Raw genomic sequence first — 23155 nt, 5'->3', positions numbered from 1 at the left:
TTGACAGATGAAAACAACAAAATTGGTTGGGTTTTCTTGTTGTTTTTTTTTTCTGTGTGCATAATAGCTGTAAGCCTATGTCATCTCTGTGTTTAAAACGTAAATCACGTATCGAAACATGCCATTCAGATTTCGGTGTTTCTACTTTTGTTTTGATATGGTACTCAATTTTGCCAAGTTTGTTCAGTTTATTCCAGAACATACCGTCCTTTATCGTCATTTGGGTGAGGTACATTATCGATTATTTCTATAAGTTGATCGTAAACCCCAAAACGTTCTCCTAAAATCATCCATCTTTGTTAGACAAAATGTCGTGGCAAAGGCGACAACACGGGCTAGATCTGGGGGTCGCCATTACTCAAACCAAACGGTATGTATGGCGCGATTTGATTACACGTGTCTATCATCCAGACGTTTGTCAAACATTTTACTCACGGGAGTATCTAAAATGCGGTCATTTTTCCGGATTTTTTGAGCACCCTACAAGCGCCTGAGAGAAATTTTATTTTATTCATTTAATGATAAAAATGGGTAATGCGGGCGGGCCTGAGAACCAAGTCATTCATTTTTTTAGGCCTAATTTTCAATTTTTACTGAATTTTTTATGTATTATGTATGTGTTTCAAAGGGGAGGGAAATGAACTTGTACATTTTATTATACCCCCCACAACAAGTTGTGGGGGGGGGGGGGGGGGGGGGTATACTGGAATCGGGGTTGTCCGTCTGTCTGTCCGTCCGTCTGTAGACGCAATGGTTTCCGGGCTCTAAAGGATTATCCTTTCCACCTACCGTCACCATATCATATATATGGACTACCCATGGGATGAAGATGTTCCCTATCGATTTGGGGTCCAAAGGTCAAGTGCACTGGACATCGAAGTAGCAATATGGTTTCGGGCTCTAAAGCGTTATCCTTTCCACCTACAGTCACCATATCATACATATGGACTACCCATGGGATGAAGATGTTCCCTATCGATTTTGGGGTCAAAAGGTCAAAGGTCAAGCGCACTGGACATCGAAGTAGCAATATGGTTTTCGAGCTCTAAAGGATTATCCTTTCCACCTACAGTCACCATATCATACATATGGACTACCCATGGAATGAAGATGTTCTCTATCGATTTTAGGGTCAATAGGTCAAAGGTCACGCGCACTGGACATCGAATTAGCAATATGGTTTCCGGGCTCTAAAGCGTTATCCTTTCCACCTACAGTCACCATATCATACATATGGACTACCCATGGGATGAAGATGTTCCCTATCGATTTTAGGGTCAAAAGGTCAAAGGTCAAGCACACTGGACATCGAAGTAGCAATATGGTTTCCGGGCTCTAAAGCGTTATCCTTTCCACCTACAGTCACCATATCATACATATGGACTACCCATAGGATGAAGATGTTCCCTATTGATTTTGGGGTCAAAGGTCACGCGCACTGGACATCGAAGTAGCAATATGGTTCGGTTTGTCATGCCAATTGTTTTTTACACTCAGAAAAGAGGTAGTTTATACCTATTACCAACACCCTTTGGGAGATTGGGGTAAGCGGGGGGTATTCTTAGTGAGCATTGCTCACAGTACCTCTTGTTTTTGCAGAAATGAGGAAGAAGATTCAGAAGAAGAGAGCACGGATGAGAGCCTCCCCAGGAGAGCTTCGTACAAGGGGCGGAACCAGGAGCTGGTGGGGAAGGTGTTCCTAGCAGAGATTGGAGAGAAGAAGAAGCAGGTATTGCCTGTCCTGGTCGTCCTACCTGATGCTCATGCTACAGAACTCAAAACCAAAGACCACTTTCTGGTCAAATCGTTCAAAGATGGAAAATTGTAAGTATTTATTGAAGTGTACTCCTATATTTGTCAAAGTCTTTCAAAAAATGAAACACTAGATTTTATATAGTAATCTTAGAAACATTTTATAGTGTGATAAACGAGAGGTATGTGCCCTTAAATCATAGCAGTATGGAAATGCTTTATTCATTTCAGCCATACTTATGTAAGGAAAGAACTGAAGGAATTTAGCAAAGAGTCCATTGCAAAGATTGAAGACAAGAATGCAAAGCAAGGTATTGTGTTTTAGTTCACAGGTTAATTAATGGCATTAACTGACAATGTCATGTTTGTCGACTGTTACCAAAATGACCAACAACAGTTTTACAGTACTTAAAATTCACTGACATTAAAATTCATAGTGCACAATTTGCATTCTCCGTTTGTAAGTTTGACATTTTAGAATTTCTTTTGTTTATTTAGGAAAAAATGGCTGAAACATTGTGTTGAAGTAAATAATTCATTGTAGAGAAATTTTATATAGTTTTCCTCAAATTTGATTGGAGGTTGCTTTTTTCCCCACTTTATTCATTTTTCAACACATTCCAGCAGTTCAGAATTAAATTTTTTTTTTTTTTTACATCCTTGTCCTCAGCTTATTTTCTGTATGCCCCTTATTGACGAATGGGGTATAGAATTTGTATGTCAGATTTGGAGTGTGTAGCAAATTTGCTAACTCGTACTCTAACTCTTGATTCCTAGCTTTAGAACGAGCTGTCACCTATTCTGATAATCAGGAACTGCCCAGTAACTGGAGAGAGAGGAGTTGCTGGGTACAGACGAGGAAGATTTTTCAGATGAGGAAGAGGTGGGTAGTTTTAACATTAATCAGGAAGTTGAGGAATCTAAGGAGTGCATGTACAAACAGCTAATTAAGTCTCCCAAACAGTTTGGAGACATTGTTTTTGCTTGATTCTTTTTATTCTGCTTCGTTCTCGTGCCTAAAATGTCTGCAATCTTTCTCTGTAACTGTATGAGGAAAGTATTAGATAATAGATATTCAAAGATACGGTAGGTCAGTGTATGAAGTCGTGCAGAAATGTTATTGTTTTCAGATTAATGGGGTTAGGCTACATTTGGGGGGGGGGGGGGGGGGGGATCAAATGGAGGTGGGATCTAACATAGACCTCTGTGGGGGAAAATTCATTCCAATATTCATCAGATATAACTTGGCAAACATGATAGAGTCCTGGGGTATTTGGAAAATAAAATAAAATGGCAGGGCCTACAAACTAATATCAAGATTAAGGAACTTCAGTGACCTCTCTACCCGTGAACATAAAAACTGGGACTAATGGTGACATGGAATCTTCCGAAAAAATAAGAGGATGATAGGACCTACAAACTAGTTTCAAGGTCAAGTGACTCCAGTGACTTTGACCTCGGAACATAAAATTAGTACTACTTCAGAACCAGGTTTGATAGAGGCATGGGATTTTCAGAAAGGATTATTGGATCTACCTATTAGTATCAAGATCAAGTGACTCCAGTGACCAGGACATCTGACCTTGCACATAAACCAGGATCGATGGAGACATGGAAACTGCAGAAATGATAAAAAATACTCCTGTGACCTTGACCTCTTACCTTGAAGATAAAAACTGATATAACTCAGAACCAGGTCTAATAGAGACTTTGGATCTTCAGAAATGATGAGAGGATGCTGGGACCTTCAAACTAATATCAAGGTCAAGTGACTTCAGTGACCTTGACATTTGATCTTAATCGTAAAAAGGTGAATAACTTTAGAACTGGGACTGATAGAGACATGGGATTTTCAGAAATGATGAGAGGATGTTGGGACTTACAAGCTAGGATCAAGGTCAAATGACATCAGTTTTAATAATGGAAATTATCAAAATCAAGGTTTTTCTGATCTAGAATTTTGTAGGATTGCTAGTCACATAATTAGTTGATCATATTGTGCCGCCATTTTAATTCGACGAATTTTACAGAGATATGAGACTTTGTACATGCTCAGTTTAGGAAAACTTTGTGGACGCAACTCCTCAGAGACCGCTGTACGGATTTGTTCTGACAAATTTTGCAGGGATTGCTAGTCACAATATGTAGTTGATCATATTCCACCGCAATTTTGATTTTACAAATGTTATAGGATTTATGGGACTTTTGTGCTTTGACTCTTTTTTTTTTGATGGCAGAAGGGGCATATGTCTACTCGTAGCAATCTTGTTAAATAGAATTAGAATGTATGGATTTTGTGCAAGGAAGTTATTAATGTTGGGGTGGGATAACATACTTTTACTCAGCCAATAGTTCATTTGGGAGACTTTATAATCGGCAGATTATAATTCTATCTCGTTGATATAGTAAATATGTTACTCATCAAGCAATTTAAAAGTTTCTTGACATAGTGAATGTGAGTGTTTTAATGAAGGCATTAAATATATAATCTATATAATGTGTTATGCATGACCACTTGATTGAAGATGAGATGTTCATGCTGTGTTTCACGAGTAGTACACACTAGTATTTCATAGAAAAATATTATCCTGTGTTTTATTAACATGCTTAACTTGTACTCTAGTACAATTATTGGGAGGAGGTTGTGCTCACTTTCTATTGCTCACTCTCTTTGATTTGCTTTACAGGCTTCAGATGATGAACCAAGTGAGGAGAAAGACCGTTTTATTGCTCAATTGTACAAATTCATGGACGACAGAGGTAAGAGGATTGTACACTTAAAATCCTGGCATTATAAAATCAGCTGTAATTATCAGGGTAATAAACCCTCCAATACATTTACAGGAACGTCAATTAACAAAATGCCAACACTGGGAAACAAAGACTTGAGTCTGTATCGTCTGTTCAACATTGTGCAGAACTTGGGTGGCTACAATAAGGTAAGAAATTAACAAGAATGAAAGTTGCAGATGGTAATAATGCAGAGAAACTGGACATCATATAGTGGAAGATAATTATCACACTGTGTGTTTGCTTGATAGGTAACAAATCTCAATAAGTGGAAAGCTGTTGCTGGTAGAATGAAGACTGGATTACCTTCACAGAACATGGTGTCCCCATCAACTTAAAACCGCATACAAAAAGTAGGTCAACTCCCATCCCAGGCAAAATCGTATGTGATAGAGCTTGGGTATATAATTTTAGTGATATTAAATGAGAATGAATAGATAAGTTGTATACTTCGTGTTCTGCACACTGATGCTCATTAATTGATTTACAGGTACTTGCATGCATTTGAGGATTTTTATCGGAAGTTGGGAAGCACCATGGGAACGATCAGTAGACCAGGTCGGAGTCGCAATAATTCTGGGAGAGGAATGGGGGTCTATAAAGGGCAGATCAAGGAACAGGAAAAGGTAAGAGCTCTCCTGTGTAGGAGGTAGTAGACCAGGTTGGAATTGCTATAATTCAGGGAGAGGAATGGGGGTTTATTTAGGGCAGATCAAGGAACAAGAAAAGGTGGGGTATCAGACCTTGATAATCAGTCTAAAATGATTAGCAGTTTTGAGAGGAGAGCTGTAGGAGATAGGAACTTCTGCTTTGAGGGCTAAAAATTTTGTGGTCATAAAGATTCTAATACAATTTTACTATTCCTTTTCTTAGCTTTCAAAAATAAGTATCAAGGTTTATGCGTGTATACCATCATTTCAGGAAAGATACAGTGTATTAAATCTCCAAAAACATTTTGTATGTTTTGTTGTGTAAATAAATGTGTAAAATAAGTTAACCAGCAAACAAATTACCTTGTTCAGCATGAAGTGCTGCTGAAAAAGTGTTTAGTAAAAATTGTCATATATTTCAGTATTATGAATTGTGATATTACAGGAAATTGCTGCTGACAAGCAAGACTCCAAGAGTGATGCAGAATCTGACACAGAAGATGGAGATTCCCGATCGACACGATCTCCCCCGAAACGTGAGAGAATTACGAGGCGGGATTTGGACTTGGTGTTTAAGGAAAATAGAGAAAGACGAGATGGTAGCAAAGATTCAAGACGAAGTGACACATTTAAACATGAAGAAGAGGGGAAGAAAACGGTAACAATCAAAGAGGAGGGGAAAAAGACAAAGTCCAACAAGAAGCAGGAAGACAAGAAAGAGAGTGAGGATGAGGAAGTAGAGACAGGAAAACAGGAGGATAAGAAAAAGGTAGGAAAATCAATACACAGGAGAAAAGTAATCAGTGGTGGATTAAAGGGGGGGGTGGGGGGGGGGGGGGGGGGGGGCTTCCCCCTTTCCCCCCCTAAAATTGTCAAATTTAAGGTAAATCGTGGTATCTTGTTTAGATAAATGTACTAAACAAAAGAAGCAATAATTTCTTCCACTCTCGGAGAAATAAATGACAAAATCTTTTGATTTCTTGAATTACTTAATTGGGAGAGCTTAATTTTTTCCTAAAACCCTTAAAATTTGCGTCATGTTACTAATTTCACCTTAGGGCTATTCCAGAAATAAATACATGGGGGGGTCGGGAGGCACCTTTTGTATATACCAAGCACCCATAAAAAAAAATAAAAAATTACCCCATGACCCATCAAATTAATAAACTCATTTTACAATGACCCATCTAATAAAAAAAAAAAAAACTAACCAGACCCACCACAAAAATATTTTAAAAAATGAAAACGGTACAAATCTCGCGAGGTTTTCGGGACAAACATTCTAGTCAATGACGCGGTAATGCCTGTGCGACATTGTATCACAGTAGTTCTGAAGAAACGATGTCACATCAACAATCAAAGGCATCTATGGCGGGAATGTTGGAAAGATTGGGAGTCCAAACGATGCTATTATCATGAAATGGGTATGGATATGTTTTTCCACGAATCGTTCGTCTTCTAATGGAGCCCGCGCCCGGAGGCCTCTATATCACCATCACACCGACTGATAAATATAACGCATCAGTATCCTCGTATAAGTCAACTAAGGTTTGCCTATTTTTATTAGAAAACGGAATACCTATTGGTTTTAAAATATTCCCAAAATCGATGCACTGTAAACTGTAATAATCTACAGAACAGAGTTCGCCGCCATCACGTCCAAAGGGACCCTACTAAACGCGCCTCTAATTTGAAGAGTGCCATGATGGAAAGTTATGAGCTGCAAAGAGCGACAACTTGAATAGTTCTATGTTACTTCCGATTTCCGATTTCGAAAGCAGCATTTCGAAAGCACGTTTTCAATTTTCCCTCCGACGTTTTGTAACCAACACGACAAGAGCGACAATAAAAATATTCTGAAAACTCAACACCCACGTGGCACAAAATAAAACAATAGAAACTACCCACTACCCATAATAAATATTTTTTTAACAGTCCAACCACGGACCAATTAAAATATGAAAAAATACGACCACCCACACAAAAAAATTTCGTTTGCCGCCCGACCCCCCCATTTGATCATTTCTGGAACAGCCCTTATTAGAAATGGTAGAAAATAGTACAAATGACTTAAATAGGAGACATATTTCAAGCCCTATAAAATATGTAAAATCCAGGAGCTTTCGGGGGCAAAGCCCCCTGGTCCCTTACCTCAAGCAGACCCCCTGCCTCTTAAAGTGCGCGCCCCCCCCCCCCCCCCCCCCCCCCCCCCCCCCCCCCCCGTAACCACAATTCCTGGATCCGCCCCTGGTAATGATATATCTAAGTCATCACAGAAAGAAAATATCTTACTGGATTCAATTATGATTCAAGAAGCATATTCAGTTATAATACATCTGGGAGTTGTAAGAGGATAAATATTTACAGGATTCAGTCATATTTTCATTATTTTTGGTAGTAAATCTATGCAATTGCAAAGTATTATTGTTTTTTTAGTAAAAGCATTGCCCTTTTCAACTTGATAAGTACTATGTACATAAATTGCAAAACAAAATAAGGAATAAATGTAAGGTCGTTCGTGTTGAGGACCTTTTGTATGCCCCCATAAATACAAACTAGACTTTATTCCTTAAAAATATGTATTTATTCAGTTATAAATGTGCTTATTTATGTCTTAATTGAGAGGAAAACTAAGACTCTTGCAAAAGATTTCTCCAGTTGAACCAAAATCATTCACTAAACATAACTGTTCAGGATATGTACATTAGCATGGAAAATTTGAGATCAACATAAAGACCTAAAAATCTACACAGTGGAAAAAAAATGAATGAAACATTTTTACAGACTGTCAGAAGAAGATCAGCAAGAAAGGAAGATGTGAAGAAGGAGGAAGACGAAGAAACAGAAGACAAAAAAACAGAGACTAAGACAAAAACCAAAGTTCTGGCAGCCAAGGAATCAGAGGTCAAACCGGGGTAAGTACCACACAGACTAAGACTAAAACCAAAGTTCTGGCAGCCAAGGAGTCTGAGATCAAACCGGGATAAGTACAACACAGAATACCTGTGTGGAATAAAACTTGTATCTATGAAAAAATTGTCCAATTTACACTGCAAAGTCGTGTACTTAATACACAGTCCAACATTAGTAAGATCGGTAACACAGGGTTCTCCACAAGAGGTTTTACTGTGGAGGCCCTCCATGTTTAAATTTATCTGCGCCAGGCTTGAAATCTTAATCAACATCTGCCATAATTAAATTCTTATTAATGTTGATGCAAATAATATATATCTATGTGTGTTAGGGCTGTGCGGTGCACCGAAAATTTCGGTGCACCGCGATTCATACCATTCGATTCGATGCACCGATTACAAATTCCGGATTTCGGTTCGGTTCGGTTTAGATTTTACTTACACCAAAACAACAAATATGGCGTCCGAGTGATGTTGAAAACATGTGGATTTTTATGCAACAGAGATTTAAATCACTACTGTGTTGAGAGTTAGCATTTTCACCACTCATATACCAACAGAATATGGTCCGTAAGATCATTGCAGTTTATCTTTACATGACATAAAGCATTTCTGTCAGTGGTGGAATGAAATCAACATCGTAGGTAATGAAACAGATTTGACAGTTAATATGAGAGAAGTAAATCAATAAAGGAGAGATTTTCAAAGACTCTCAATTGATAGAATTATTGAATTTTTGCATATCAATGAAAGCAATATCATATACATTTTAGATTCACTATAGATTTGTTTAATAATCCAAAACTTATGTAGCACATTGATATAACAAATTTTGATAGACTGTCAGTGTTTTCTTTTTTCTATCGAAGTTATAAAATGTCATTATGAATAGATATGATGTTTACAAATGACGACATATAGTTATATAACTTGAATAAAATCAAATCAAATATGCTACTCATTAAAATTGTTAATTTTTGTGGTGTCATTAGATAAATTGGACCTAACATGAACCGAATCGAAAATAACCGAACCGTGCTGTTCTGAATCGAAACCGAACCGAATCGAGCTAACCCTGAATCGTCCCAGCCCTAATGTGTGTATACATTTATTAGTAGGAAAAATTCCTAATTTGTGTGTGTGTTGTATTTATATGGAATAAGCCAGAGGTCATCATTTACAAAAGATATTAAATAATAGAAAAATGGGGTCAATTTTGATTAGAATGAAGAAACAGGAAGAAACAAAAGATGCCAAAATCGAAAAGAAAGATGACAAGAAAATTGATGCCAAAAAAGAGAAGACTAAGGTGACTAAGAAGGATGTGAAGAAGGAGGTGGAGGAGGAGAATAAAGATGTAGAAAAGGTGGAAAAAAAGACTAAGAAGGATGGAGGGAAGAAGGCAAAGAATGAAGAGGAGACGAGTACTGGGAAGAAAAAGGCGAAAGAGGAGGTGGAGGAGGACATGTAAGTGACATAAATCCAACATACCCCTCTGTGTAGTGGAAATGATCAGCACTTGTTTATCATTACCCCTCTGTGTAGTGGAAATGATCAGCACTTGTTTATCATTACCCCTCTGTGTAGTGGAAATGATCAGCACTTGTTTATCATTACCCCTCTGTGTAGTGGAAATGATCAGCACTTGTTTATCATTACCCTTCTGTGTAGTGGAAATGATCAGCACTTGTTTATCATTACCCTTCTATGTAGTGGAAATGATCAGATCTTGTTTATCATTACCCTTCTGTGTAGTGGAAATGATCAGATCTTGTTTATCATTACCCTTCTGTGTAGTGGAAATGATCAGCACTTGTTTATCATTACCCCTCTGTGTAGTGGAAATGATCAGCACTTGTTTATCATTACCCTTCTGTGTAGTGGAAATGATCAGCACTTGTTTATCATTACCCTTCTATGTAGTGGAAATGATCAGATCTTGTTTATCATTACCCTTCTGTGTAGTGGAAATGATCAGCACTTGTTTATCATTACCCTTCTGTGTAGTGGAAATGATCAGCACTTGTTTATCATTACCCTTCTGTGTAGTGGAAATGATCAGATCTTGTTTATCATTACCCTTCTGTGTAGTGGAAATGATCAGATCTTGTTTATCATTACCCTTCTGTGTAGTGGAAATGATCAGCACTTGTTTATCATTACCCCTCTGTGTAGTGGAAATGATCAGCACTTGTTTATCATTACCCTTCTGTGTAGTGGAAATGATCAGCACTTGTTTATCATTACCCTTCTATGTAGTGGAAATGATCAGATCTTGTTTATCATTACCCTTCTGTGTAGTGGAAATGATCAGCACTTGTTTATCATTACCCTTCTGTGTAGTGGAAATGATCAGCACTTGTTTATCATTACCCTTCTGTGTAGTGGAAATGATCAGCATTTGTTTATCATTACCCTTCTGTGTAGTGGAAATGATCAGAACTTGTTTATCATTACCCCTCTGTGTAGTGGAAATGATCAGCACTTGTTTATCATTACCCCTCTGTGTAGTGGAAATGATCAGAACTTGTTTATCATTGTTTCAGTCTTTGCTGATCTGAACGTTGATGTATGTTGACGTGAAATGTGTATATTTATTGTCTTTTTCTTCTTTAGGATCATTGCAGATGACGCCAAAACTTTGACAGCTAATGAATATCCATTGGGTACCAAGCTTCAAGTTCGATATGGAAAAGGCAGAACAGAAAAAGTGTATGATGCAAAGGTTTGTATTTCTTACATAACTTTGAATTCTTGTAGAGGTGACATTCCAGAATTTTTCTTTGGAACATGAGATGAAGTTCTGCTGATGTTCAATGTGTTATCATTGTTAAATTGACTTTATGCTGTTAATATGTCTTTTACTACTTTTAGATCATTGAAATTCAGAAAAATGCCGGACTTCAGTATCTTGTACATTATGCAGGCTGGAATACGAGGTAGAGTAGACTTATTTTGTGTTTTAGTATCATATTAAGTTGCAAATATGGCCTAGTCATGGTGTTTGTGGAATCCACTGGTATCCATCATTTCTTGTAGGCCTATCATTAAGAAGTGTGGCGTCGGTGGCCTAGTGTCAGACTCGAGACCGAAAGGTCGTGGGTTCGAGTCCTGGCCTCGGCAGGGCAGACGTTGTCCTTGGAAAAGGCACTTTACATGAATTTCCTCACTCCACCCAAGTGTAAAAGGGGTACCTTGCTATAGACAGTGAAAGATATTGTTAGAATGTTAGTGCTCTAGTGCCTGTAATGGCAGCTTGCACTGTATGCTTCCCAGGAAGCTGAGAAAGTTCTAGATCAATAAGGTCTGCCAAGATAATAATGTATTGTAAAGCGCTTTGAGCAGTATTAGCTGGAAAAAGTGCTATATAAAACCAATCATTGTTATTATTATAGTGAATACTTTGTTTCTCAATATTTTGCGGAATATCAACATGATGATCTCAATAGATAGCATTGAAATGAATCAAAGGCTAGACATTAATTGCTTCAAGCAACCTAGTTCTACATTTGAGCGAGAAGAATACAATGTTGGTTTCTATTAGGTATGATGAATGGATCCGTCCAGAGCAGGTTGTGAATGTCCTGAACAGACCCAGTGATGCTGCCATTCTGAAAAAGAAAGCCAAAGAATCTCCTCCCAAGTCTCCTAAAGGTCAAGTAAGTATCGAGTTCAGGCTTCACTTCATTCTTATTGTCCATTGTCAGAATACCACCCTAGTGTATTACCAGAAAATGTTGAAACCCTGTTTTCCTTGCTATCAACTTAACTTGCTTAAAGTACAAGATCATCCCCAGCCTTTCAACATCCTTCAGCAGAATGGTGAAATACTGTTAATTAACCACTAAATTTCTGTAAAAATTTGTTCATTGTTTCATTGATTGGTCGTATCTTGTTTAATGTCCTTCTTGAGAATTTTTCACTCATGTGGAGACGTCACCAAGACCAGAGCAGGGCTTCAAATTTAGGCCTATCTCGGACCTTACAGCCATTAAGCAGTGAGAGTTTTTTAGCGTACTACACCTACTGTGATATATCTGAGGACCCCTGACATTCACACCTGATGCTGAATGTTTGGCGATGGAACTGTCACTAGCTGTTTTGACGACTTAGGTCTGTTGCAGCCAGGATTCGAACCCCGAACTTCAGCATGCGGGGTGAATGCTCTACCGCTAGACCATAATTGCAGTCCACATTTGAAATTTTTGTATTAACAAAATAGTGCATGTTTAATGTACATTGTATAAAGCCATACCTGAAATGTTTGCACATGCTAGAGAAGTTACACACATTGAACTTAGACTTCTCCAGATATATAATGTCACCCCATTAAAATGCCATCACTGTTATGTGGGGTACTGAAGTTAATGGTGTATAGAAAAATCATTGCTATCAATTATGTTTTAAAGGGACTGATTCACGATTTCCCCAAAAATTTTGTTTTTCACTTTTAATGATCAAAATCTACTGTCACGTGTGTTTAAGATTTCACAAAAAATTATGGTTATACATTATCACAGAAGCTCATTTTAGAGAGTTTAGTATTTATTTCGTAACAAAGATTGCGGTATGTTATTGTTCAAGAAATTTTGAGAAGAAATGGATATCGATCCAAGTGTATTATATCTTTCACATTTCAATCATTCTTTGGGTAAAATGCGTCATCTTAAAGTTAAAATTTGTGACCATGCAAAATTTAGATACTTTAATTACAAAATTGATATGTCGCTGGTTTGTTTGTATGCATAAAAAAGACTTGAGTCTCTGTTTATCTGTTTACATAACACAGATTTAAGGCTAAAATATTGTTTTTATTCTTGCATTCAGAAGGTCAAAATTTTGGGCATCAACATTAAATGAGTTATGTTTTTAATGTTTAACATAAAAAAATAAAAAGCATTTTTTTTCAAAACTCATGAACCCACTCCCTTTAATATGCTAGTAGTACTTTTATAACTTGTACAGTGTGTGTCTATGCATTATCATTACAAACCAAGTCTAGCACTTCTCAGTACTTTCAGTACTTTGATGATGGTAATATTAAGATAAATGTACATATTGTACGGTGTAACACATTTATAGCGAAGTGCTTGGGATGAAAAAATGTGATTTATAATATCCAATATGTTCATAAAATGTTTTAAAACTGTAGGGAATGAAAATCACTTACGTGTGAATTCATTATAAGCATATTCGCTGTAACCGTGTTTCACTGTATGCATGTACACTGTAGTTCATTATTTGGCTGAGAAAAGACCTGGTTTGATGTGGGATTGCTTTTTTAGGCCAGTAAAAAGGGGAAATCTCCTGCAGCTGCTCCTTGTCCTGGTTCCTTACCTGTCGTCCAGCGGGATTCTCGCCCGGTCAAACGATCTCCAGCTCACACACCAAATACTCCACATCTCAAACAGAACAAGCAGCAGAGACCAACTCGATCCAACAGCATAGAACAGAAAGGACTCGACAGCCTTCCAGGTATCATTGTGTCATTTATTTTAGGTAATGTTCTGATGTTTGAAATCTATAAGATTTTGATCGTGCATTATGTGTCTTTATTCTGGCACTTTCAAGGTACAGCAAGTGCTGGAACATCACAGCATTATCAGGATTATTATTTAAACATTTGTGCATTTTATACATTGATCGGGAAACAAATCTTGTTTCAGTAATTATACTAAATGTTCCTTTATAATGCACATTCACTAGCTACACTGTTGATCTCAAAGGGACGAAACAGTCCACATTTTCACTTCATACCTGTTAAATGTGTGTCAACTTGTTCAGTATCCCAACTTGAATTTAACGAATGTATGAAAATTGTCCATAATTTCAGGAAAACCAAGAAGAACACGTAAGACATCAGGGGTGACAGAATCTTCAGACTTGGTTTCTCAAGGTACGAGTTAATGAACAGTATTGCGCAATATTTTTGCACATGTCCTATTTTTCACTCACCTACATTGTATCTGAACTCGGGTAAGCTTTACATGTAACTGTTAAGTCTGCCTGTCATTGGTCTGTAAACTTTTTACGTTGATGATTTTTGAATTCTTCCTAAGAATCATCATGCCAGTTTCAACTAGACTTGCCACAAGTAAATGTATCCTTTTTTGGGGGGTAATGAGAATTCAGTATTGTATTATAAGATAGCTTAAATGAATGATCATGCTCCATTCCAAGTGAGGATAATTAAGGAATGAATAGCGTGGGTGGATATAGAGCCACCGAACTAGAAAAATCAATTTCTGAAATTATTGAAAATTTTCATATGAGCAGATAGATTAGCAAAATATACAAGTCCAGACAAATTGACCTTTAAGATTGTCTATTTCATATTCCATCATGACAACTGATAGGTATTACAGTGTTTCAAGGGGGGTAGGAGTCTGGGAGTAAAGGATTTAAGATTGTTGTCATCTAACATACTGGATGAAGTTTTAACTTGGTAACTTGATGGGGTGGGGTGAATGTGTGCAGATTTACGATCATGGTGTGTGGTTGTAATGTTCTTGTAGAGTTAAAATATGGTCTCGCCAGTGATCAATGAGATAACTGAACACTTTTCCAAAAGTAATACTGACAATCGAAGGAAAGAGTATATCATTGTATTTAATTATCTTTAGCTTCTCACATTGAGTTGGCAAAGTTTGACAGACCCACCAGTTGCACCAATCTACACTTCTGATTTGGGATTTTCATTGTGTGAAATGACTGTTAGATTCATGATATTGTTTGCTAATGCTGTGTTTCTGTTAAAATAGGGTCAGTGAGTGATGACAACAATGAGTTTGAAGGAGACATTGAGTCTGATGGAACCGACTCTGTAGAACTAAAGTCTGGAAGAGACAAGGATGAAATGTCAGAGAAATCAGAAGACTCCAAGCCAGACAAAGAAGATGATGATAGGTTACTAATGGATTACAGTAAAATTGTGGATAAGAAAACGGACATGCTAGCTGTGGAGCAAGACTTGCTGAACAAGGCTGCAGAGATTGAGAAAGTTAATGAACTTGTAGAAGAAAAAGAAAATAAAACAGCTGATTTGAAGTTTGATGTCAAAGGAAAGGAAGAAAAGTCCGATAAACTTGAGGATCTCATTGTAAAAAGTCCTCCAAAACTGGATAGCATCGGGAAAAGTCAATTGTTGCCAACAAAAGATTTAGAAATGCCTACCATTCAGGCAGTTGATGATCATTTAGTAGCAAGCCCATCTTCTGGAAATCGAGAAAAGAAGGAAGAAGGGGAAAACAATTCAAATGATAAGGTGTTGAGTCCAAAGGAACCCCAAGAGGATTTGACATCTGAGAAAATTGTGAAAGGTGTTGAGGGTATTTCAGATTGTGGATTGGATGATAGGTTTGAATTTAAGGAGGAGGAAGAGTTAGAAAATTTCTCCGAGGTGACTGTAGAAAAAGAAGTCAAAGAAAAAGCAAAGACTACAGATTCAAAGGAAAAAATGGAAAATGAAGTAGAGAAGAAGCAAAGAGGAAGAAAGAAAGATCCTAGTAAAATAGCAGAGAAAAAGGAACCAGCAAAGGAGAAGAAGAGAGGCAGACCTTCTTTGGCTTCCATAGCAGAGAAGAAAGCAGCCGGACAAGTGCCAGCAAAATTACAGGAGGATAGTGAACCAGTGCCTAAAAAGATCAAAGAAAAAGTTGTAGATGAGACTGGAGATCTTCCATCAGAGTCCGCTAACAAAGTGGAAGAACTGACCTTTGAACCTGCCACTAAGAATGATGAAGAAATTCCAAAGGAGGAAAATGAATTTGAAAAGAAGAAAGTGAAAAAGAAAATGAAGAGGAAACTTGAAGTAAACAGTGACACAGAGATAGAGAAGAAGGAGAAGAGGGAACCATGTAAGGGATTAGGGAAGGCCAGTAAAGTAGAGAAGACTATTAAATCAAAAGGAAAAAAGGTCAAAGAAGAGGAGGATGTGGATTCTTTATGCACTAATGAGTGGGAGGACAATAGCCATGGTGAGAGTGACACTGTTCTCAGTGATTCTAACAAATCTCAATCTGTGATCCCCTCAGAATCTGACACAGCTGGTGCTGATCATTCTGAAAGTGCTACTAAAGACATTGCAAAGGACACTGGTGCCATTCTTAAAGAATCTTGCTTAGAATCAAAATCGGAGGAGTCCATGGACTCAAAATGTTCCACCAGTCGCTTACCAAATGCAAGTGCTTTATATGAAAACACCCCGCCCACTACCCCCGAACATGAGATGGATGTTCCCTCTGCATCACGGGAGCAAACACATGACCTGGTTAAGACTGACTGTAACAACAGTAATGATCAGCAATATGCAAGCGAGTCTCCATCAGGAAACGCAAGTCCGTCGTCCAATGATGGCAGTGTGGGAAGTGGCAATGTGGCCTGTTCTGAGAGCAGCAATAATGAGGCGCCCGTTCATACTAGTCTTGGGAAACGCAGGAGGGAATCTGAAGAGGTCACGCCCTCCAAGAGGAAGAGGAGGGGGAAGCAGAAACCAGAGAGAAGGCTTACAAAGCAAGCAGGTAAGACGTTTATTTATTAATTTCATATAAGCTATCCTCATTCATGTTTTATCTTCTTGATAGCAAATATTTTCGACCCTGTTTAGGTGTAAACAGTTCGGATTTAGTAGACAGATGTTTGAGATCAACTTTGTTAATACTTGGGAATCATGAATTTTGATAAATGTAGTAGTAGTGTTTCGAATATCACCAATAATCACTTATCACTAATAATGATAATAATTTTCAAGAAGGTGACCTGGTTAGTGCATGCACTATTCTTTCCTAGAGCTTTCCAGTTGATGCGTACAATTAGATACACAAATAATCATACTCGAGAGTATGTAACTAAACAAGCTTTCCATTACCAATAGTGATTTTAGAAATCAATCATGTCTGTTTATTTGTAACATTACATATATGCAAATAGAACTCAATTTTAAATATCTAGAACAAAAATAATGAGTTTATAAAGAGCCAAGTGGTGATAAAGACATGTCATGCAGCATTTTAGTGATAAATGATGTTGAAGGTGGCTGTGAAGCATACAGCATTCACTTCAAAATGAAAAACGTATTGATGAATAAAAATGAACATTTAAATATTGATTTAAATATGTTTGTACAATTATTTTAGATATTTGATTTTGAAAATTTTTCTATTTCTCAATACTAAAATTTGATCATGTTCACAAAATGAAGTGCTGTGTAGTTATGTATAAAATCGTCTTAAAATTCATTTTATCAATTAGCTTTTTTAGATTCTAACATATAAACTGTTTTTAATTATGAAACACACACATACACAAAGAAACTTTAATTTAAACAATATTTTATTAAAAAATGAATAGGATTGGGCAGCAGGCACAGCTTATTTTAGCCCTCTCTCTATTTTTTCCTTTACCTATTGAACCTAATTATAGTGTTTTATTTTGATAATTTTACAGATACAAGATTTTGTGTCATGCACTGTCATTTAGTTGTGTTTTATTATTACCTTTGTAAAGCATAAGTAATTTGTTGCATGTAAGGCGTTATATGAATTTTATTATTATTTTGCAATACATCAGACCACATTTTGATTGTTAAAGAACTTTTCTCCAGAATTATGGTTTTAATATCCCTAGAATTAATTTTACTGGTTGCAGTACTTGAGTTAATTTTAAAAAAGATTAAAAAAGATGGTATTTGGTAGATTTGGATCCCACAAACTTGATTTGTGAGTTGTATTGTTTTAGGGAGTGACAGTGATGAAGGACCAGAAAGGCACTACAGCCCAGATCCAGGGTCTGCCTCCCCAACCAAAGTGTCATCTCCTGTCAGGACGCAGTCTCAGAGAACTCCGAAATACCAGCTCAATCTAGGTAAACACCGAAAAATCATTACTTTACTTAAATACCAGCTCAATGTAGGTAGTCACTGGTAATGGGAAATCATTACAACACTTAGATACCAGCTCAATCTAGGTAGTCACTAGAAATCATTACAACACTTAAATACCAGCTCAATTTAAGTAGTCACTAGAAATCATTACCACACTTGCAGAGATAATATTGCATGGCACAAATTGCACTGTAGCAAACAGCTTTATCTGGACAAGTTAAAAACAAAACTGAAACAATCATAAATTCTAAGGCATATAAGATTAATCAAAATGTCTGTTTATTTTGTTTGTAGAAGATGGCAAATATTTAGAGGGAGAAAAGCGAATTGCTTTCTTAATGGATAAAATCCAAGAAATGCGCAAAATCTACATGAATCTCAAATCAGAGGTAGCATGTATTGACAGGCGGAGGAAACGTGCCAGAAGGCGTGAAAGGGAAAGAGAAAGTAAGATGTAACTGAATATCACATGTTGTATTGATTATTTCATTTGGTGATGTCAATTGTCATGGACATCACCTTGATGCCTCACATGTGATACATGTACATCAGTAGCTAGGTATTAAGCCAACCCTAAAGGAAAGGTGCCAAATCTGCATTATATCTTTATCAATTTCTATGTACCTTTTTCACAACCAAGAAATTTTAAGATCCAAGGGTTATGGGGCTTTCTAACATGCACAAACGCACCTTGTTCGACCAATAGCTAGAGGACTCTTACCTGCTAGCCATAAAAGTTCATAAGCAGGTTGATCATGACTAATGTATTGATTTTTCAAGATGAAAAGTAATGGGACTTCTTACTACACGTACATTTAATTGTTTTCAGACCAATAATAATAAAACATGTTACCTGATAGACATCGGGCAAGATGGAGCATGGCTAATAGATGTCTGTTATTGACTTAACTGTGTTTTACCAGTTGAAAAAATTATAAGTCAAATAAAACCTTTCACCAGATCCAACTAAAATATAAGCAGGTTGCTCATTTAGGTCAAATTGAAGGGCATAAGGCTTTGCATCAAACTTGCTAAAAGTGCTGTCCAAATTCCAACTTGCAAACGTTTTATCCAATTGTCATTAAACTTTATAGGAAGATTGGCTGTGACAAGCAGATGACAGGTGTTGATTTTTATCACAGCAGTTATATAATGCATACACTATATTGTTTGATTCGAGAATCTTTTTCTTTTTCTACATGAAAATCACTAAAGTTCGTGATTTTAAGGTCATATAATTATTTATTAGCTTCAGTTTAGGCAGAACTAGTAAATTGCTAATATAACTGGTGAATTTGTGATTATAGGAGCCCAGAACTTGCCCAGTAAAATTATTGTTTTAACTAAACTGGTAACTTTGTGATTATAGGAGCTCAGAACTTGCCCAGTAAAATTATTGATGTAACTGGTAACTTTGTTATTATAGTAATCCATTCCTCTGACTCTTGCCCCCACTTTTATATTGTGACATGCGGGGGAGAGTCAAAGCGTACTCCATATTGATCATGACATGAGGATTCAGTTATTGGGAGATTATTCTACAAATAGATCATGATTAACACGATGCTATCACCAATTAAACGATGGAATTTTGTGTGTTTATGTGCTGCCGTCATGCAAACAAATCGAATGGCGATGCGGCGACCTAATTCAAGTGATGCTTCATTTGTCGGTGTTAGGGCAGTTTAAATGGTGATAGCATCGTATCAATCATGATCTATTTGTAGAATAATCTCCCCATAACTGAATCCTCACGTCTTGGAAGATAGATCTGCGAAAGAAAGTTGTAAGAGGTAGGTAAAGCAGCGACACCAGCTAGTGAAGCTGAATTCCCACTTTTCAATATGGAGTCCACTCTGACTCTCCCTCCCTCCCCCACCCTGCACATGTCACAATATAAAAGGAGGGTAAGAGTCAGAGGAATCTCAGATTATGATTATAGGAGCCCAGAACTTGCCCTGTAAAATTGATGATATGGTTATTTTGTGTTTGTAGGTGCCCAGAACTCATCCAGTGGTACACCAGAAGGGGAGACTACTCGGTGACAATGAATGACTTGACATTTTCTCATGTCTTCGTGTAACCCAGTGAAACCTTTGATCCACCACTGCATTGTTCTGATGTGTTCAGGAAAAACAACACACCTAGCTGAATCTCTAATACAAAGAATTATATTTCTCCAACAGCCAAGCTGCCTGATGTATTATAAATCCAGTGACTTTGTATGTCCATGAAATGTACATTGTATGTATCATATACATATGATGAAGTATCGTATACATATGATGATCTTAATATGTACATAGTCTATTTTACTACAATTTTTTTGTGAAAACAGCAAATGATGCTTATTTACAAATGACATTTATGTAAAAAGTAAAGGAAAATGTGTTTTTAACCAGTTATAGAATTTAGGGAAAATATTTCTTTCCCAAGATGATGCTTGGCATGTATATATAAGGTTTATATTTAACTCCTGGCACAAATGATACAAAGAAATATTTGTTAGTATGAGAGGCAGCATTAAACTTGTGTTTATACAGATACATGTACTCTACATGTGCATGTATCGAGTCCATGTGGCCAGATAGAAAAAAATAAATTACCTGAGATTTTATATAAAACAGGGAGGAGACTTTTGGGTCATGACTTTAAACACTGCCAAGTTATTTTACAGACGTGGTGGGTTAACACAGTATTGATACGTAACATAATTTTCTTGTTAACAAGTAAAAGTACATGTATGTTGCTTGCAGTAGGATAGTGAAATCAGTGTGTAGGGATGGTGATTTGTCAGAGTTACATCTGAAATATTCAGCAATACATACAGTGAGTGACTGTTGAGGTAAGGAAGGGGTGTGTAGTTATGCAGTCAACATATTTTGTACTTGCATGTACATTGCAAATCTTCTTGACCATATGGGAAATGTGCAATCTGTAGTATTTGAACCATTGCAAAACAGTTATTATCCCAAAATCTTCACATGGGCCATTGTACTTACATGTATATTAAAAGTTCTCATCTGGGAAAATTAATAATTTCCAATGCCCCATTTTTTTCTCTTTTGTTTTACCCTTTAGATTTGTAGAATCTGAATGTAGGTGATACTCAGGAAGTCTAGTGTATTGCAAAACCTTCCTTGTTCTGTTTCAAGAGTGCAATGACAATATGGATGTCATTTTGACTAAAAGTGCTTTTCATGAACAATTGTTATAAATTGATATTAGTTTAACATTTTAAGATGTGTGTATTGATTTTTTTTTTTCCCTTTTATTACTGAAATGACAATTTTGCTTTTAAAGGTCTCCCTGTGTTATATATTTATAGAATGTTATTGTGTTTAGGTGCATTCCAAAAAAGCTGTTGAAGATTTTTACGACAATTGTAGTGCTGTTATTGTTACAATCAGAAGTAGGTTGTATACGCTGTTAATTACAGCTAATTGTGATACACATTATTTATTTCACTAATGTGTGGTGATGATAATGATAATCATGACTCTCGTCATTTAGGATTTGAAGAAATAAAAAAAAAATCAGATACTAGGCTTCCAGAAGAAGTAGCTTTTGAACATTAACGTGTTAAATGTGGAGCATGAGACTAGATAGAACCGTGATTTTATGTGAAGAATCGTACTTTTGTAAAGTACCTATTTAAATGAGCAAATAGTAAGTATGCCGTCTTAGAGACCATTTTGACATTGCTCTTGGCATCATTAGAATACCTGAACACAGAATTGTCTGTGTAATCTTAGTATAGATTCATTGTACAGTTTATTCAGTCTTATTTATTACTCATCAATAAACTGTAAAAATTGAAATGTACAAGTTTATAGCTTTAAAAAAAAAAAAACAGCTTCGTAAAATTCCTGGGAAGGTAAATAATTGTGGAAAGTGAAGTGTTGATACTTGTTAATATGATTAATGTTTCTTGTTCATGTCACCATGGCGATAAGAGTAATCTCTTCTTCAGGCAGAACGAGAGATCAATGGGGTACTTAGTTCATTAGAACAATTGATTTACCCCAACTAGTATTTTTTAAAATCCAAACGTTGGTTTCGTGTTGCACGCAGCTGGACCGTGCACTTGCTGAGGATACTTGCATCTTGATTTGCCTGATGGATCCTGACAAGGTTTTTCTTGTAAACTACATACAACAATATTTACCATTGCCCAGGCCTTTGATGTATCTACAAATTTTAATGATGGCATTTCCTCATGAATGTGTTGTAATTATAAACCATGCACATTTGAATACTGGTAAATGTAGTACCTCTATCTTAACAGCTGGAAATTCCAACAGAAAAGAAAGTATACCGGATTGCAGTTCATGCCCACACATTTTCAGAAATGGAATAAATCTCTGCTCTAAGAGTAGAGATTTGGAGAAAAAAAACTTTAATCTACACTACATAAGGGTGCTTGCACAATAATTTTGTAAACTTTCTTGAGAAGACTCTTCTTTCAAACTTTCTTAAATCCTCCATATTTGGCTTCTTTGGTACAGCAGTTTCTGAAGAGATTTTCTTTAAACGCCCCAGTCTTTTCGTTCCCTGTAGAAGTGGGTTTAATTACCCGTCACTTGTACAAACTTGAAAATTCTTAAGATGCCTGGAGTTGATTATGTATGGTGGCTCTGAACTAAGTCGGATAAGCTAAAAACTGGATGGGATTTCAGGCAACTGAAAGGGAATGTAGCGGTCAGTCAGTTTCGATCGCCGGTGGCCAGATAGCTCAGTTGGTAGAGCATCTGACTAGAGATTCAGGGGGCCTGGGTTCGAATCCCGGTCTGGTTCGTTGCATTTTCTCCCTTCCTGTTACATTTTTAAAATAGTATCAGAAAATGAATGTGGACCTCCGATGCACTCGGGCCTCGTCTAAATCTAAAGAATGTCGGCATCAGTTGTTATCAAAACACCTTTCTCGGTTAGCTGCACGAAATATATTGTTCAAAAGTTTGAGTAATTGGTACTGTATGTGACTTATTGATCACGATACAGGTCAATCTTGGCTGAGATTCGGCTTGCATGGCTGAATATTTGGACTGACGCCTTCATCGATGAATAGAAGGCGTGAGTCCAAATATTCAGCCAAGATCAGATACGGGTAAAAGTTGGGGGTGTTATTGAACTTAAACATTGGTACTCTGTATTGCATATACATGTATTGT

At 36.9% G+C, this 23155-nt stretch overlaps 1 protein-coding gene and 1 long non-coding RNA gene across 2 annotated transcripts in view; one reads left to right on the top strand and one right to left on the bottom strand.

Annotated features, from left to right (window-relative positions):
* Positions 1-21805, top strand: part of LOC125649392 (AT-rich interactive domain-containing protein 4B-like) — a 29694-nt gene extending 7889 nt beyond the window's left edge. Inside the window, 21 exon segments of the mRNA XM_048876917.2 lie at positions 1600-1824; positions 1984-2063; positions 2530-2580; positions 2583-2635; positions 4440-4512; positions 4597-4691; positions 4794-4868; positions 4870-4895; positions 5033-5168; positions 5638-5961; positions 7977-8107; positions 9329-9571; positions 10721-10829; positions 10979-11043; positions 11649-11763; positions 13390-13579; positions 13938-14000; positions 14866-16623; positions 17840-17965; positions 18279-18431; positions 19980-21805. Of these exon segments, the coding sequence (XP_048732874.2) occupies positions 1600-1824; positions 1984-2063; positions 2530-2580; positions 2583-2635; positions 4440-4512; positions 4597-4691; positions 4794-4868; positions 4870-4895; positions 5033-5168; positions 5638-5961; positions 7977-8107; positions 9329-9571; positions 10721-10829; positions 10979-11043; positions 11649-11763; positions 13390-13579; positions 13938-14000; positions 14866-16623; positions 17840-17965; positions 18279-18431; positions 19980-20029 (4141 nt within the window). The 3' untranslated portion in view covers positions 20030-21805.
* On the bottom strand, positions 6024-7983 carry LOC130055060 (uncharacterized). Its single transcript, XR_008803284.1, has 2 exons — positions 6927-7983; positions 6024-6771 (listed from the first exon to the last, which is right to left on the bottom strand). It is a non-coding gene; the product is annotated as an uncharacterized LOC130055060 (long non-coding RNA).
* Positions 21806-23155: the final 1350 nt, after the last annotated feature.

Source organism: Ostrea edulis, chromosome 5 (assembly GCF_947568905.1).
Source record: "Ostrea edulis chromosome 5, xbOstEdul1.1, whole genome shotgun sequence".
In the NCBI taxonomy this organism is placed as follows: domain Eukaryota; kingdom Metazoa; phylum Mollusca; class Bivalvia; order Ostreida; family Ostreidae; genus Ostrea; species Ostrea edulis.
Note: the sequence above shows the minus strand (reverse complement) of the source record. Positions and strands in the feature narration are given on the sequence as shown.